Source organism: Bufo bufo, chromosome 11 (assembly GCF_905171765.1).
Source record: "Bufo bufo chromosome 11, aBufBuf1.1, whole genome shotgun sequence".
NCBI lineage: Eukaryota > Metazoa > Chordata > Amphibia > Anura > Bufonidae > Bufo > Bufo bufo.
Genome location: NC_053399.1, coordinates 29652140 through 29669817, shown reverse-complemented (window position 1 = coordinate 29669817; position 17678 = coordinate 29652140). Strand labels below are relative to the sequence as shown.

Genomic DNA, 17678 nt, shown 5'->3' with positions numbered 1-17678 from the left:
GCTTACCACCTGTGGGCAAAAACAGGACTGGACATTTTGAAACCCAATATGTCCAAACTTCTTTTCCTGATATCTCTCAGAGGGGACGTTTAGGAATACCCCATACAAATTATTGAAATTGGTCAGAAATCGGTATGCATAAATGAACAAAAATCCAATAAGTTCTCTTTCATGGGCTTGTTTCCTGATTGGCAAAGAAAGCTTTGGGCACAGCACTTTCAGTATTATCCAACATTACATACCATTGCATTTCTGAAGCCAATGAGGTTGCACACTTTGCACAATCCCTTGTCGCATTGAGGCAACCTCTTTAATTTTTATGGTGCTTTTGCACATAAAATGCTTGCGCCATATTATTAAAAATCTTTAGTTTTTCTATGTAAGCTGTGGAGTTACTTAAATGGAACCTGGCATCTCTTAAAGGGGTTCTCCCATGACTAATGTAAAAAAATGAAAATCAGACATCATACAGTACACGAGGACCTCTTTCTAACAAAGCTAGAACCAGCCCTGTACCTCATATGGATCCAGAGATCTCCCCATTCATTGCTCTGCTAGATTTATATCAGGTGACAGCTCAAGGGGAGTGTCCTTTCTGCTGCAGCTAAGGGGGCGTGGTCATGATCTCCCTATCACAGCCTAGGGGGCGTGTCTCAGCTCTCATTATCACAGCTCAGGAGACAGTTGAAGGATGAAACTGAGCATGTGCGTCCATCTCTGTGAGCAGGTCAAAGAAATAAGAAAAAAAACATACAGCAGGTGGCGCCATACAGACACATTTTATTGAATCTCTCAGTGGCTATGCTAAATTTTTCATTACATGCAGTTACAAAAGTATTCAAATCCAGGGGGTGGTTTGAAAACTGTAGAATATTTTTCGTGGGACAACCCCTTTAATGCCCTCCAACAGCCCGCAGTACCTTAAAACTGAAGTTATCTTGGGAGTCTGCCCCTGCGCAATGAGCCTCTGAAGCCCAACACATTACAATTGGGCTCACTGTGCAGGCCCTGAAAACAAAATAGGATGCGCAAGCGCAGGATATCTGGAGCGTCGCACCTGAAGAAAGAAATAAGAGCTGTCCATCAAGAGTGAGCGAGGCAGATAGAGGGCACGGCATGATTGACTTGAAGCGTGAAGGCCACCACTGTCTTGACTTCAAGCTGCCCAATTACATACACAAAGCTGGGGGAATAAAGTTGTTTTGATGCAGATTTGGCCATCAGGTCCCACAACAAAAGACAGTATTGGAGACAACATAATTTGAGCTTCAAACATCCCTTTACACTGGCCAATTTTGCAGGCACCTGCTCGTCAGTTACATCAGCGATCTTCTCCACAGTATTGGGAGGAGGGATCGCGAATGCCATTGCTCGTCCCCTTACAGAATCATTGTTTTCAGGCAGTAGAGTGCTCCTTACAGACGATGATCTGCTGCCGGCAAATGATCCAAATATCCGACGAACGAGTGTTTTGCTCGTTTATCAGGTAATTGGCAGCACCTTTAGGCCTCATGCACACGGCCGTGTTCCGCGGCCGAGAGCGGTCCGTGGAAACCCGGACGGGATTCCTGCTGACAGCAGGAGCGCACGGCGTCATTGGTTGCTATGACGCCGTGCGCTTCATGCCGCCGCTGCTGTACAGTAATACACTCATAATACAGTACAGTAATACGCTCTCGGCCGCGGAACACGGCCGTGTGCATGAGGCCATACACCGCCAGATAATTGCTAACAATTGTTTATAGGATTCTTGGCCTGTAAAAATGGTACTTAAGGTACTGCCGGGGAGGGTGCAGGCTTTATAGAGATGTCAGGTTCCCTTTTAAAGGGGTTTTCCGGGATTTTAATATTCTGAAATCCCAGAAAACCCCTTCAAATGACATCTGCAGTGCAAGTCTACTGTTACCAGCACATGCATAGATCTGTTAACGTGTGAATAAACGTGTGAGAGACAACCTGAGTACATGTAAAATATATCATGTTGTAAGTATTAATGGTATGAGTCCTTGTACCTCTGGAATTCTACCATATTTTGTACTGAAGTCTAAGTAGCAAATGTATTCTGGAGTGCTTTCTATTTCGTGCACTATGTACTGACACCTAACAGTGCAAAAATATAATAAACTGGATTTATATTGATTAGACATCCATTAGGCTGATGGGATGTTGCTGAATTATTGAATTATATTTAATTTTCTCCATTCTTCTCACTAGATATAATAAGCGTGAAGAAGAATTTCCATCTCTAGGAGAATACAATGATTATTTGGAAGAAATTGAGGAAATAGGTAGGTCTGTTGGGGGAGTTTGGAGACTTTTAATGGGAATATAGCTTGGCCATCTATTAGAGGGGCTATCCAGCTAGAACTACCAGCTTTCTAGAAGTAAAGTTCTCTTATTACCAGTGGGCTGTCTGTTGTGACCTCCGCTGAATCTTTGTTCTTCCATTCCTTTATTATTCCTTCTGGCAGTAATAACAGAGGACTGGCACAACATAGAGTCATAAGAATAGATGCTTCAGAATTGTTATTACACGGGGGATGCAAGTAGTTACTAAAACAGACATGTCAGGAGAGGGGACAGGTCTTCTTTAATTTTAAAGACCATTAGTCTGTCCTTCTTTTTTTTTAAAATGGCTAATAATATAACGCAGAAAGTACTTTGCTTTATCATCTTATCAGTTCTTTATTATGGCTAGCTGAAAGGTTAACATGACTAGTAGTAAAGTGATCTTACAGTAGAAAAGGCTCCATACTACAACTCCTTGTTAGCCTGACATGATAAAAGGGGTTCTCTGGGAATTTGATATTGATGGCTTATGCTGAGGATAGGTTATCAATATCAGATCGGTGGGGATCTGACCCCCGTCAATCAGCTGTGCGAAGAGGCCTCCTCACAGCTCACCGTACACAGCGCTGTATATTATAGAGGCTGTGCTTGGTATTGGAGCTCAGGCCTGTTCATGTGAATGGGACCAAGCTGTGCCACTGCCACGTGACAGATTTACAGTGACGTCACAGGCCTAAGCGCTCACAAAGCGTCCCGGGCTCTTCAAACAGCTGATCGGTTAATCAATATCAAATTGCCCGGTAACCCCTTTAAAATGTTTTCTCCATGTCTTTTTCTTTCTCTCTCTTGGACAGTAATAAATCTGACTAATAATGTGGATCTGGACAACACCAAAAGAAAAGTGGAACAATACCAAAAACAAAACAAGGACACAATTCAAAAAAACAAGGTCAAAATGGTAAGTACCATACCGCATACATATCTGTGCTCACATAGGAAGATTATCGGGAACGAATATTCGGACGAACGCTCATTCACGATAATTGCCCCGTGCAAATGTGCTGCTGATCACCCAACAAAGTAGCAGAACTGTTTTATCCAGCGATTTATTGATTTATGTGGCACAAAAAATAATTTTGTCAGCAGGACATCGCCCTGTATAAACCGGCAAGTACTGCCTGCAAAGGACAAATATTCTATGGGGATGCACGATTTTTGTAAAAAAATGTAAAATGTGTATAAATGATGTTCCGGTTATAAGAAATCCTGTAGGGAGGGGGCAGAAGAGAGAAACGAGTTTGTGGGTATGAATATAAAGACCAATTTACTTTCTTTTTAGACCTGATATTTAATCAACAGCCAGACTTTATTATGTTAGAGCTCATCAGTCAGCTTACTAAATCAATAATAACTGTATAAAATTAAACGTGTCATCACAAAAGTAATGGCTGGATCTGTAATGTAGCAGCAATAGTGCATATTACTTGCCATGTGAACTGTGCTTTGTAAGTAAATCTCCTTATCTCGTTCATAGACCAGGGAGCAGGAAGAGTTAGAGGAGGCTCTGGCAATGGAGAGGCAGGAGAATGAGCAGCGGAAGATCCTTCTGCAGAAAGAAGAGCATCTCCAACAGATGATGAAAAGGAAGAACAAGCAGGAGCTGTTAGATCAGCTGGTAAACAAGCCAACATTATTTCTGTGCTTTTTATGTTTGTTTTTAATATTTTTATATGGTTTTGGTCAATTCCAGAATCATCTAACATGCAATAATACCAACAATGCTTGGATATTTTCAAGGAGAAAGATCTGTTTGATCTGCTGATGTCACGGCGAAATCCGTCTGTCTTCTGTCTGCTGGAGCGGCCTGCCAGATCTGCTGCTGTATATATGAATGCAGCCTAATGCATACAACGTTATTATTGATTTGTGTGCTATAGATCAGTAACATGGCACCCACAGAATTCTAAAAGGTCCTCATGCACGTGACCATATGTAAAATCATCCATGTGCTTTCTGCATCCGTATGTCCGTTCCGCAAAAAGATCGGATCATAAGCACTATGAAACACTTCCATGTGCTTTGAGGTCTGTGCCTCAGCACCACTAAAAGATAGAACATGTTCTATCTTTTGCCGTACAGTCGTGGCCAAAAGTTTTGAGAATTACATAAATATTGGAAAATGGAAAAGTTGCTGCTTAAGTTTTTATAATAGCAATTTGCATATACTCCAGAATGTTATGAAGAGTGATCAGATGAATTGCATAGTCCTTCTTTGCCATGAAAATTAACTTAATCCCAAAAAAAACTTCCCACTGCATTTCATTGCTGTCATTAAAGGACCTGCTGAGATCATTTCAGTAATCGTCTTGTTAACTCAGGTGAGAATGTTGAGGAGCACAAGGCTGGAGATCATTATGTCAGGCTGATTGGGTTAAAATGGCAGACTTGACATGTTAAAAGGAGGGTGATGCTTGAAATCATTGTTCTTCCATTGTTAACCATGGTGACCTGCAAAGAAACGCGTGCAGCCATCATTGCGTTGCATAAAAATGGCTTCACAGGCAAGGATATTGTGGCTACTAAGATTACACCTCAATCAACAATTTATAGGATCATCAAGAACTTCAAGGAAAGAGGTTAAATTCTTGTTAAGGCTTCAGGGCGTCCAAGAAAGTCCAGCAAGCGCCAGGATCGTCTCCTAAAGAGGATTCAGCTGCAGGATCGGAGCGCCACCAGTGCAGAGCTTGCTCAGGAATGGCAGCAGGCAGGTGTGAGCGCATCTGCACGCACAGTGAGGCGAAGACTTTTGGACGATGGCCTGGTGTCAAGGAGGGCAGCAAAGAAGCCACTTCTCTCCAAAAAAAAACATCAGGGACAGATTGATCTTCTGCAGAAAGTATGGTGAATGGACTGCTGAGGACTGGGGCAAAGTCATATTCTCTGATGAAGCCTCTTTCCGATTGTTTGGGGGATCTGGAAAAAGGCTTGTCCGGAGAAGAAAAGGTGAGCGCTACCGTCAGTCCTGTGTCATGCCAACAGTAAAGCATCCTGAGACCATTCATGTGTGGGGTTGCTTCTCATCCAAGGGAGTGGGCTCACTCACAATTTTGCCCAAAAACACAGCCATGAATAAAGAATGGTACCAAAACACCCTCCAACAGCAACTTCTTCCAACAATCCAACAACAGTTTGGTGAAGAACAATGCATTTTCCAGCACGACGGAGCACCGTGCCATAAGGCAAAAGTGATAACTAAGTGGCTCGGGGACCAAAACGTTGACATTTTGGGTCCATGGCCTGGAAACTCCCCAGATCTTAAGAGGCGGGTGGACAAACAAAAACCCACTAATTCTGACAAACTCCAAGAAGTGATTATGAAAGAATGGGTTGCTATCAGTCAGGAATTGGCCCAGAAGTTGATTGAGAGCATGCCCAGTCGAATTGCAGAGGTCCTGAAAAAGAAGGGCCAACACTGCAAATACTGACTCTTTGCATAAATGTCATGTAATTGTCGATAAAAGCCTTTGAAACATATGAAGTGCATGTAATTATATTTCACTACATCACAGAAACAACTGAAACAAAGATCTAAAAGTAGTTTAGCAGCAAACTTTGTGAAAACTAATATTTGTGTCATTCTCAAAACATTTGGCCACGACTGTATGTTGCGGTTCACAGTCCCATTCAAGTCAATGGGTTCGCATCCGCTGCACGGACTGCACACCGCCAGTGTCTGTGCATTTGCGGTCCGCAGTACGGGCACTGAGCCATTACGGGGATACCCCTGCTCAGGACTTTGTTCTACTAGACAAAGAAAATTAATTTGTAGGCTTCATGCGGTATTATATTTTCCTTACAAAAATGTGAATTTGCTGACGAGTTGTCTCCGCAATACAGTGCTCCAGCCTAAAAAAAATACCTAGTAGCCATTGGCTCCTGAACTGAAAAATTTAGGAGCCAAATCAAATTTTTAGTCGCCAAATCGAAACTGAATCAAAATTTTGGTATCGTGACAACGCTACGCAGATCAGATCGGCGTAGGGTTGTTTTGAAACCAAAATTTTGATTCGCTTTCGTCACCATAAAAAAGTATTGCGATACTCAATACCGCGCAAAAAAAAACCAAAAAACACCAAAAAAAGCTGCGTGCATTTCGCATTTTATGAAACATTCGGCCCATAATAGAACAGTCCTATGCTATTTTTTGGGGTGACAAGGTGACTAAAAAATGGCGAATGCTCACCGCATAGGAGATATTTTTGAATAATTTAATAGTTTGGACAGCGCTATGTAATATGTTTATTTATTTATTGTTTATATATTTTATATGTAAAATTGGGAAAGGGGGGGATTTAAACTTAATATTTTAGGGTACTTTCACACTAGCGTTTTTCTTTTCCGGCACTGAGTTCCGTCACAGGGGCTCTATACCAGAAAAGAACTGATCAGGCATATCCCCATGCATTCTGAATGGAGAGTAATCCGTTTAGGATGCATCAGGACGTCTTCAGTTCAGTCATTTTGACTGATCAGGCAAAAGATAAAACCGCAGCATGCTACGGTTTTATCTCCGGCGAAAAAAAAATGAAGATTTGCCTGAATGCCGGATCCAGCATTTTTCCCCATAGGAATGTATTAGTGCCAGATCTGGCATTCAAAATACCGGAATGCACCCGCACTGAATCCGGACCCATTCACTTCTATGGGGCTGTGCACATGAGCGGTGATTTTCACACATCACTTGTGCGTTGCGTGAAAATCGCAGCATGCTCTATGTTGTGCGTTTTTCACGCAACGCAGGCCCCATAGAAGTTAATGGGGCTGTGTGGATGCGGTGCGATTTTCACGCATGGTTGCTAGGTGACAGTCTATTCACTGTATTATTTTCCCTTATAACATGGTTATAAGGGAAAATAATAGCATTCTTTAATACAGAATGCATAGTAGAAGGTCAATATAATAAACATTGGTGGCGCAGTGCGCCCCCCCCCAACACCCCAGTATGATAAACATTGGTGGCGCAGTGCGCCCCTCCAACACCCCAGTATAATAAACATTGGTGGCGCAGTGCACCCCCCCCATCACCCCAGTATAATAAACATTGGTGGCGCAGTGCGCCCCTCCAACACCCCAGTATAATAAACATTGGTGGCGCAGTGCGCCCCTCCAACACCCCAGTATAATAAACATTGGTGGCGCAGTGCGCCCCTCCCCATCACCCCAATCTAATAAACATTGGTGGCACAGTGCGCCCCCCATCACCCCAGTATAATAAACATTGGTGGCGCAGTGCGCCCCCCCATCACCCCAATATAATAAACATTGGTGGCGCAGTGCGCCCCCCCCCATCACCCCAGTATAATAAACATTGGTGGCGCAGTGCGCCCCCCTCAATATAACAAAAATTGGTGGCGCAGTGCGCCCCCCCTCAAAATAATAAACATTGGTGGCGCAGTGCGCCCCCCCATCACCCCAGTATAATAAACATTGGTGGCGCAGTGCGCCCCCCCAACATAATAAACATTGGTGGCGCAGTGCGCCCCCCCCTCAAAATAATAAACATTGGTGGCGCAGTGCGCCCCCCCATCACCCCAGTATAATAAACATTGGTGGCGCAGTGTGCCCCCCCTCAATATAATAAACATTGGTGGCGCAGTGTGCCCCCCCCCCCAATATAATAAACATTGGTGGCGCAGTGGGCAGTGCCAATGAGGGTTAAAAAATAAACCTCCTCCAATTGATCGTCTCCTGTTCTTGCTTCAGGACCTGTGGTGACATCACTGTGCTCATCACATGATCCATCACCATGGTAATGGGCCATGTGATGAGCTCAGTGACGTCACCACAGGTCCTGAAGAAAGAAGTAAGAACAGGAGACCGGCAGCTACGCGATCAACTGGAGGAGGTGAGTTAATTTTCTTTTATTATTTTTAACCCTCATTGGCACTTCCCACTGTGCCACCAATGTTTATTATACTGGGGGGGGGGGCGCACTGTGCCACCAACGTTTCTTATACGAATACAGGAGGCGGGTGCTGGAATCAAATAGCCGGCACCCGACCTTTGTGACAGGGGGCTGCGATCAGCTACAATTAACCCCTCAGGTACCGCACCTGAAGGGTTAACTCAACTGCAGCTGATCGCAGCTCCCTGTCATAGAGGTCGGGTGCCGGCTATGTGATTCCGGCACCCGCCTCCTGTATTTGTATTTCAGGTCAGTTATCTTCATTGGTGGCGCAGTGGCCACAGCCCCTCCCCTCCTCCTCCTGCCTCTTCTTATTGGCAGCGGCGGGGGCAGCAGCACAGGGGGGAGGGAGAGACTCCTCCTGCGCTGCTGAGAACTATCATCTGCTGTGCCCGCCGCTGTATTGAGCAGAGCTGCGGCGGCGGGTCTAGTCGCAAATGGCGACAAGACTAAAAAGTCTTGTCGCCATTTGTAAATTCTAAGTCGCATTGGCGACCATTTTAGTCGCCATCTGGAGCCCTGCAATAGCAGTTGATATCCAGAGGAACCAGCAGCCGACAGTGTAAATGAATAAGCAGATATTGGCATATCTGTGGGCCGGGAACATCTCTCCACCAGTAGGCACAGTGTCCCAGTCCTGTTTTCTTATCTAAAGTTATAATGCAGGATTTCAGTATACTGCTGTCATGAAGCAATTGTGGCCCACGTATTCAATGTAATTGTATCAGCTGAGACTTATACTTAGAAGCGTAAATGCAAGGGAATGAGAGAAAGCAGCTCGTCAGCCGCCCCGGTCAGTCATGACTTTCCTTCTGCTTTTAATTGATTTAAGGTGCATTAGCTGCTGAGTAGTCAGATCATTTGTATACACAATTAAAAATAGTACCCTGGTAGTCTCCGCTCTGTGCGGTTTTACCCCTTTTACAATTACCCGTTCCACTGGGCTCCACTCTACCAGATAAAAAGCTTTTTGTGTCTTATTGAATTCATACAATGGAGATCTTGTGACATTATCTCTCATGTCTTCCTTGCTTCGGTGGTCCTGAAACCTACACCACTGAAGCCAATAAAAATGGATTCCCTTCACCGAACTCTTTCTATCCTTGGCGACGTCCAGGCTTCTAACAGAGCACATGCTGTTTGCCGTTCTCCAATGAATACTACAGCAGAAGCTCTGTTACCTCTATGTGTAATGTAGTGCATGTAAAAATGAGGCAGCTAGTGCTTGTCCGTATGTGTCAGTAGTGTCCATGCCGGCGAGCCCCCTGTAGTGGCACCAGGCACACTAATCTTATAATTACATTACACTTTCCAGCTAATTATGCATATTAAAGGGGCTGGCCACCATAAATTACTAGCTGCACATGTGCTGGGAATAGCACATGCATGCAGCTAGTGATATGTATTATTAAACTATTGGCACCCATGTCTTTCTTGGGAAATACCTCTTTGCATATACAGTCACTGATGTCACTGGCTGACCTGTTACATGTGCACTTGGCAGCTAAAGGCATCTGTGTTGGTCCCATGTTCATATGTGCCCACGTGGCTGAGGAAAAATAAGTTTTAATATATGCAACGGGGACATTACCCTTACATCTAGAGGCTCTGCTCTCTCTGCAACTGCTGCACCCTCTGCACTTTAATTAACAAGCCAGGCAAGAGTGATTACATTTGCACCGCCTGGCCCTGTCAATTGAAGTGCAGAGGGTGCAACAGTTGCAGAGAGAGCAGAGCCTCTAGGTGTAACGACAACGACCCTGTTGCTCCTAGAGTCTCATTTGCACACATTAAAACATAATTTTTCTCAGCAATGCGGGCACATATGAACATGGGACAAACATGGGACCAACACAGATGCCTTCCGCTGCCAAGCGCACTTGCAACAGGTCAGCCAGTTTCATAGGTACAAATCTGCTGACAGATACCCTTTAATTTAAATAATTCATGTTTACATATTTTGAAGCAGTCGCACTTTGAACAGCTCCCAGAATAAGACTTTGAGGACTGTATGGTTTGCTTGATAGTCAATCAGCATTAACAGGTTTTGCTGGGTATTCAGCTGAAAAGGACATTTATGAGGAGCATTGTGAAACAATCTCAGACTGTGACATGCTCTCAGCCAATCAGCATTGCTAGGAGTGTTCTCAGCAATCCTAATGCACTGAGAGTATTTCACAGATTGTGCTCTTTTCACAACGCTCCTCCCAGATGTCCTTTCTAGCTGGATGCTAGGCACAGTATACAGCGTCTAGTTCTGAAGACCATATTGAGTGACCCACTAAATTAACTCTTTATGGGCATCATCTTTAGACAACATTTTTTTTTTTTGCTTTATGAGATTATCCTGAAACCTACTCCTCTTCACCCTATTTTCTCTCTCTCTCTCCTATATGGTGGAATGTAGAATGAAAACAATGAAATCCCTGTTTCATTGCTTTTATTGGCAGCAGTTCCTCTGGTATAGCCCAGTGTGAATGCTGTTTTATTAAACAATATTTAACCGGGCCTCCTATTGGCAATTTATTATCATGGCGGTCGGTTGACGTAGCCGAAATCCTATTTTAATTGTTCAATCTCAAATTACAGAACAAATAGTAAAAGATCGCCTTCTTCATTTTGGAAGACTTAACAGTGACTAACACCCGTCAGTATTCATCCATGTCGAGTTTGAAAGTGCTGGCACTTTAATCTTATTTTACCATTTTATCTTTTTTCTGGTTAATTAAGAATTACTCTTTCCGCAAGATTCAGGTTGAGCAGAATTAATTTTAATTTTGTAGCCATTGTTTATAAGGCAAGTTGATTATTGGCTGAAAAGGTTCAGATTTGACATTGTGAAAAATATATTTTTTCAGTGGCAAAATAATAGGAAAATCAAATGTATCCTTTTTGGCTATGGTAGGCTTTCAGTCACTCTTTGAAGACTTTTAGACCTTACAAAAATAAAATAATGTATCGCTGCTGTAACTATTGCAGGTCCGGAGGGGGCGCTGCATGGCACTCGAATTCAAGGGACACCAGTTCAGTTCAATGTGGCATGCCCCCCTCCCCCCCAGGCCATGCACTAGGCATAACAGAGCGTATCAGATTTACACAGTTTCCTTTTGTAATTACTTAGGAAGTCTTCTAAACTCTCCAGTCGAATATTTTTAGGCCTCTGCTTAGTGACAGAAGATGCGACATGTTAATGACAGCGCTGGAGTGTATTCATAGGTGTCAAGTCTGTCTCAAAGTCCAATTTCTCACTTGAGACCCCTTCTTGCAGACTTGAGCCACTTTGAATAGCCTCTGTCTAATGCTCCGTTTCCCCTGCAGCGGCCAAAGATCCCCCCCTCATCATTTTTCGTGGTAGAAAGGAGCTATCAGGGGATTATTGCATCTCCTGCAAACTTAACGGGGGGTTGAAACAACCCCTTAAAATTATTTTAGAGGGGCGAATCGACTTTTTATCTGTGAGGGTCTGTCCCCACAGGTGAAGTAGCTCCCACTTGCCACAAGATTTCGTGTGTCCCTGAGCAGAGCCTTTGTCCTTTCTCTGCTATTTGGAGCAGGAAATTGTCAGGGCTGGGCAAGATATCCGGCCTGGTGAATCTAGCAGTGGATTGGCACTTCTTACCTGTGAGGGGCTGTCGCCGAAGGTGAAGAAGTCCTACTAATCAGATGAATTTATTAGTTAGAATCAATTCGCTCATCTCCAGTCTGGACGTTTATCGTTTTTATTATATTTCCTACTATATGAGCAGTTGGTAGGTGCTCCATATAAGGGGTTGTCTCACTTGAGCAAATGGCATTTATCACATACAGTGGTTATGATCATCCTGCAATTCAGCTGCAGTGGTTGTGCTTGTACAATATAGGAAAGGGCACTGGCCTCTGTGGTGGACGGGAGCGCACATAAGACAGTGCTTTTTCCTATAGTGTGCAAGCATAACCATCGCTGCTGGATTGCCGGTTGTCTGCTATCTAGGTTTCATTTTTGTTAGATCCGGTTTGTGTATGCTTGTCAAGTATTAATGCAAAGATGATAATTACATTTCCCTCCTACAGGAGACTTCTCACCTTCCTGCATCCATCCTCTTGGCTCAACACAAAGGCAAAAGCGCCCAGATTGAAGTGCAGATAGAGAAGTCAAAGCCAGCAGTCACATTTTCTACTGGCATCAAAATGGTAAGTCATTTATGTGTTAAATGTTTAAAGGGAACCTGTCATCAACTTTATGCTGACCGCACTGAGGGCAGTATGAAGTAGTGACAGAAATGCTGATGTCAGCGGTGTGTCACACATCAGCTAAAAGTAAGTGGTTGCTGAGAACCAGCATCATAATCACTGCAGCGCAGGCCTTTAAAAAGAGTCAAATCTACCTGAGAAGAGTCCTGGTTATTCCTAATCTCCTGCTCTCCCCGTCCATCTGCTGATGATTGGCAGTTCTCTCCTAGAGAGAAAGAGAGAAAACTAGGTAGAAGACGGTCAGCCATCAGCAGGTGGGCAGGAGAGCAGGAACTCATGAATAACCAGGACTCTTCTCAGGTGGCCGGGACTCTTTTCCAGGCCCAGTCTGCAATGATTGTGATGTTGGTTCTTGGCAACCACTTGAAATCAACTCCCCTGTCACTACTTTATACTGCCCTTAGTATGGGCAGCATAAAGGTGTTGACAGGTTCCCTTTAAAGCAGAGGGATAACATCTATCTTTTCCAGTCTTGTGCAATCTGTTTCCCTGCCATAGCCGACCTCGGATGTAGACCTGCATTTCTATGGACATTAGATTGTTTCCAACACATCCTTCTGTAAATCTAATGTCTGCCGACAGCCTAAACTGTGCCTTCAGATGTAGCCAGCATTATCTTGACTCCAGGCATGCCAGGACGGTCACTTAAAGGAAATGTGTCACCAAAAGTTTTATCTGCCAGTTAAAACTCAATAGTAACACATTTTTCTTTTTTCTAATCTGTTTTTATTTTCTGATTTTTGATACTTTTTATTCTACTTGCTGAACATGATTATGGGGGCGGCTGTATTGCCTGAGCTGTTCTTAACAGCATTTACACAGCATTAAAAAAAATTGCTTTATGGCAAACCCATGGGTCATAGACACAATGGACAGGAGGGGACCCTATTGACTTACAGTAGGTGAACCCGATTTTGTGTCAATCTCGCCGTATTTCTCGGCGAGATTGAGCACATACGAGCCCCATCGCGGGAGCCAGCGCCGAGCTGGCTTGCCGCGATGGAGAGCAAGCGCGTCATAGAAGAGGCGGGAGATCCGACTTGGATTCCCGCCAATTCTACACGTGTGCGGCGTTTGTTATGAATCCTGAGGGGGAAGTCCCCGCCGGATTTTAAATAAAAATCCGGCCTGGGTCCCGCCCTCAGGAGCATACCGGGCCCTTAGGTCTGTTATGGGTTGTAAGGAGAGCCCCCCCTACGCCGAAAAAAACGGCGTAGGGGATCCCCCTACAATCCATACCAGACCCGTATCCAAAGCACGCTACCCGGCCAGCCAGGAAGGGAGTGGGGACGAGCGAGCGCCCCCCCCCCCCCTCCTGAGCCGTACCAGGCTGCATGCCCTCAACATGGGGGGTTGGGTGCTCTGGGGCAGGGGGCGCACTGCGGCCCCCCCCACCTCAGAGCACCCTGTCCCCATGTTGATGAGGACAGGGCCCCTTCCCGACAACCCTGGCCGTTGGTTGTCGGGGTATGCGGGCGGGAGGCTTAACGGAATCTGGGAGCCCCCTTTAATAAGGGGGGCCCCCAGATACCGGCCCCCCACCCTAAGTGAATGAGTATGGGGTACATCGTACCCCTACCCATTCACCTGCAAGAAAAGTGGTAAAAACACAAATAAACCACACAGTGTATTAAAATATTTTATTTTTCTGCTCCGGAGGCCGCCCCCTGTCTTCTTTATTAGCTCTTTTACCAGGGGGGGCTCTTCTTCTTCCGATATCCCGACGGTCACTTAAAGGAAATGTGTCACCAAAAGTTTTATCTGCCAGTTAAAACTCAATAGTAACACATTTTTCTTTTTTCTAATCTGTTTTTATTTTCTGATTTTTGATACTTTTTATTCTACTTGCTGAACATGATTATGGGGGCGGCTGTATTGCCTGAGCTGTTCTTAACAGCATTTACACAGCATTAAAAAAAATTGCTTTATGGCAAACCCATGGGTCATAGACACAATGGACAGGAGGGGACCCTATTGACTTACAGTAGGTGAACCCGATTTTGTGTCAATCTCGCCGTATTTCTCGGCGAGATTGAGCACATACGAGCCCCATCGCGGGAGCCAGCGCCGAGCTGGCTTGCCGCGATGGAGAGCAAGCGCGTCATAGAAGAGGCGGGAGATCCGACTTGGATTCCCGCCAATTCTACACGTGTGCGGCGTTTGTTATGAATCCTGAGGGGGAAGTCCCCGCCGGATTTTAAATAAAAATCCGGCCTGGGTCCCGCCCTCAGGAGCATACCGGGCCCTTAGGTCTGTTATGGGTTGTAAGGAGAGCCCCCCCTACGCCGAAAAAAACGGCGTAGGGGGTCCCCCTACAATCCATACCAGACCCGTATCCAAAGCACGCTACCCGGCCAGCCAGGAAGGGAGTGGGGACGAGCGAGCGCCCCCCCCCCCCTCCTGAGCCGTACCAGGCTGCATGCCCTCAACATGGGGGGTTGGGTGCTCTGGGGCAGGGGGCGCACTGCGGCCCCCCCACCTCAGAGCACCCTGTCCCCATGTTGATGAGGACAGGGCCCCTTCCCGACAACCCTGGCCGTTGGTTGTCGGGGTATGCGGGCGGGAGGCTTAACGGAATCTGGGAGCCCCCTTTAATAAGGGGGGCCCCCAGATACCGGCCCCCCACCCTAAGTGAATGAGTATGGGGTACATCGTACCCCTACCCATTCACCTGCAAGAAAAGTGGTAAAAACACAAATAAACCACACAGTGTATTAAAATATTTTATTTTTCTGCTCCGGAGGCCGCCCCCTGTCTTCTTTATTAGCTCTTTTACCAGGGGGGGCTCTTCTTCTTCCGATATCCCGACGGGTCTTCTCCGCTATCCGGGGGGGTCTTCTCAACTCTCCGGGGTTCTCCTTCTGTCTTCTCCTTCTGTCTTGTTGTCTCCTTCTGTCTTCTGTCTCCGGGGGGGGCTCTTCTTCTTCCGATATCCCGACGGGTCTTCTCCGCTATCCGGGGGGGTCTTCTCAACTCTTCGGGGTTCTCCTTCTGTCTTCTCCTTCTGTTCTTCTTCTGTCTTCTCCTTCCTTCTTGTTGTCTCGGCGCACCCCGGTTCTTCGTCTCGCGAGACTCGGCGCACCCCGATTCTTCTCTCTGTTGTTGACTCGGCGCACCCCGGTTCTTCGTCTCGCGAGACTCGGCGCACCCCGATTCTTCGTCTCGCGAGATGAAGAACCGGGGTGCGCCGAGTCAACAACAGAGAGAAGAATCGGGGTGCGCCGAGACAACAAGAAGGAAGGAGAAGACAGAAGAAGAACAGAAGGAGAAGACAGAAGGAGAACCCCGAAGAGTTGAGAAGACCCCCCCGGATAGCGGAGAAGACCCGTCGGGATATCGGAAGAAGAAGAGCCCCCCCCGGAGACAGAAGACAGAAGGAGACAACAAGACAGAAGGAGAAGACAGAAGGAGAACCCCGGAGAGTTGAGAAGACCCCCCCGGATAGCGGAGAAGACCCGTCGGGATATCGGAAGAAGAAGAGCCCCCCCTGGTAAAAGAGCTAATAAAGAAGACAGGGGGCGGCCTCCGGAGCAGAAAAATAAAATATTTTAATACACTGTGTGGTTTATTTGTGTTTTTACCACTTTTCTTGCAGGTGAATGGGTAGGGGTACGATGTACCCCATACTCATTCACTTAGGGTGGGGGGCCGGTATCTGGGGGCCCCCCTTATTAAAGGGGGCTCCCAGATTCCGTTAAGCCTCCCGCCCGCATACCCCGACAACCAACGGCCAGGGTTGTCGGGAAGGGGCCCTGTCCTCATCAACATGGGGACAGGGTGCTCTGAGGTGGGGGGGCCGCAGTGCGCCCCCTGCCCCAGAGCACCCAACCCCCCATGTTGAGGGCATGCAGCCTGGTACGGCTCAGGAGGGGGGGGGGGCGCTCGCTCGTCCCCACTCCCTTCCTGGCTGGCCGGGTAGCGTGCTTTGGATACGGGTCTGGTATGGATTGTAGGGGGACCCCCTACGCCGTTTTTTTCGGCGTAGGGGGGGCTCTCCTTACAACCCATAACAGACCTAAGGGCCCGGTATGCTCCTGAGGGCGGGACCCAGGCCGGATTTTTATTTAAAATCCGGCGGGGACTTCCCCCTCAGGATTCATAACAAACGCCGCACACGTGTAGAATTGGCGGGAATCCAAGTCGGATCTCCCGCCTCTTCTATGACGCGCTTGCTGGGATGTGCTGTCGCTATCCCAGTGAGTGCGAGATCTCGGCACCACGTCGCCGAGTATCAGCGCGACGCTGTCGTGCTGAAAACACAATGTCACAAACACCTACTGTACATGGGAAAGTTTTCTAGGCATGATTTGCGACCTGTGTACAGGGAAAGAATAGATAAGATTTGACAATCACCTCTTGTGAATGGTGGTTCCTGTCTTATCTATGCACAGAGGTGGTATCATTACAGGCATTAAAATGAGTTAACTGCAGTAAAGTGATCTGTATAAACCAAGAAGTGGCGCCAATTATTAGTGGCCAGTGCAAAACCTGCTGGATTTTTGGTTTTAGTTTAAATATAAAAAGTTAAACTAAAAAATTAAAAATAACATAATCAAAAATTCTTTAAAATTATGTTAAACATTAAAAAGTGATTTTAACAGCAGGTCATTTTCATTTTACTGTAATGTGATTTTCTTGTGTTAATGTGTTTAGCCAGTCAAGATAAAATTGGCTACATCTGTTTCATTTTTTCCAGCTAGATATGTCCAAATTTCTGTGCTGTTATAGGTCTTTATGGGTCTGGTATTTACCAAGCTCAAAAGTTTCTACTTCTCTTTACACAGCTAGAAAGTTAAACATCCAAATCCTGGCTGCTTGCAGCTGCCACTAGGCAGCGATTTCTGTGTATAATAATCTTCTGGTTATAGGGGTTATTCAACACCTATAATAACCCCCCTAATGCTCGGGCCCTTCGTATACATTATACTTATCTGCTCCCTGGCACCTGTGTCTATCCGGATCCCTGCCTAGCCGCCGCTTCATCTCCCAGCCGGGCGGATCAAAAAAATCAATCGATGGGGGGTGCAGCCAATAGCAGGTTGCGACGGCGACGAGCCTCCCTAGCATTGTTCCTCGTATACATTATACTTACCTGCTCCCTGGCACCTGTGTCACTCCGGATCCCTGCATGGTCGCCGCTGCATCTCCCAGTCGCGTGGATCAAAACATCTATCGACGGGGGGAGCAGCCAATA

The 17678-nt window shown here is 46.1% G+C and overlaps 1 protein-coding gene across 1 annotated transcript in view; it reads left to right on the top strand.

Annotated features, from left to right (window-relative positions):
• MNAT1 (MNAT1 component of CDK activating kinase) overlaps positions 1 to 17678 on the top strand; it is a 136664-nt gene that overhangs the window by 20715 nt on the left and 98271 nt on the right. The window contains exons 3-6 of the mRNA XM_040411200.1: positions 2215 to 2288; positions 3144 to 3247; positions 3824 to 3964; positions 12305 to 12424. Coding sequence (XP_040267134.1) covers positions 2215 to 2288; positions 3144 to 3247; positions 3824 to 3964; positions 12305 to 12424 — 439 coding nt within the window. The remainder of the gene's footprint in view (positions 1 to 2214; positions 2289 to 3143; positions 3248 to 3823; positions 3965 to 12304; positions 12425 to 17678) is intronic.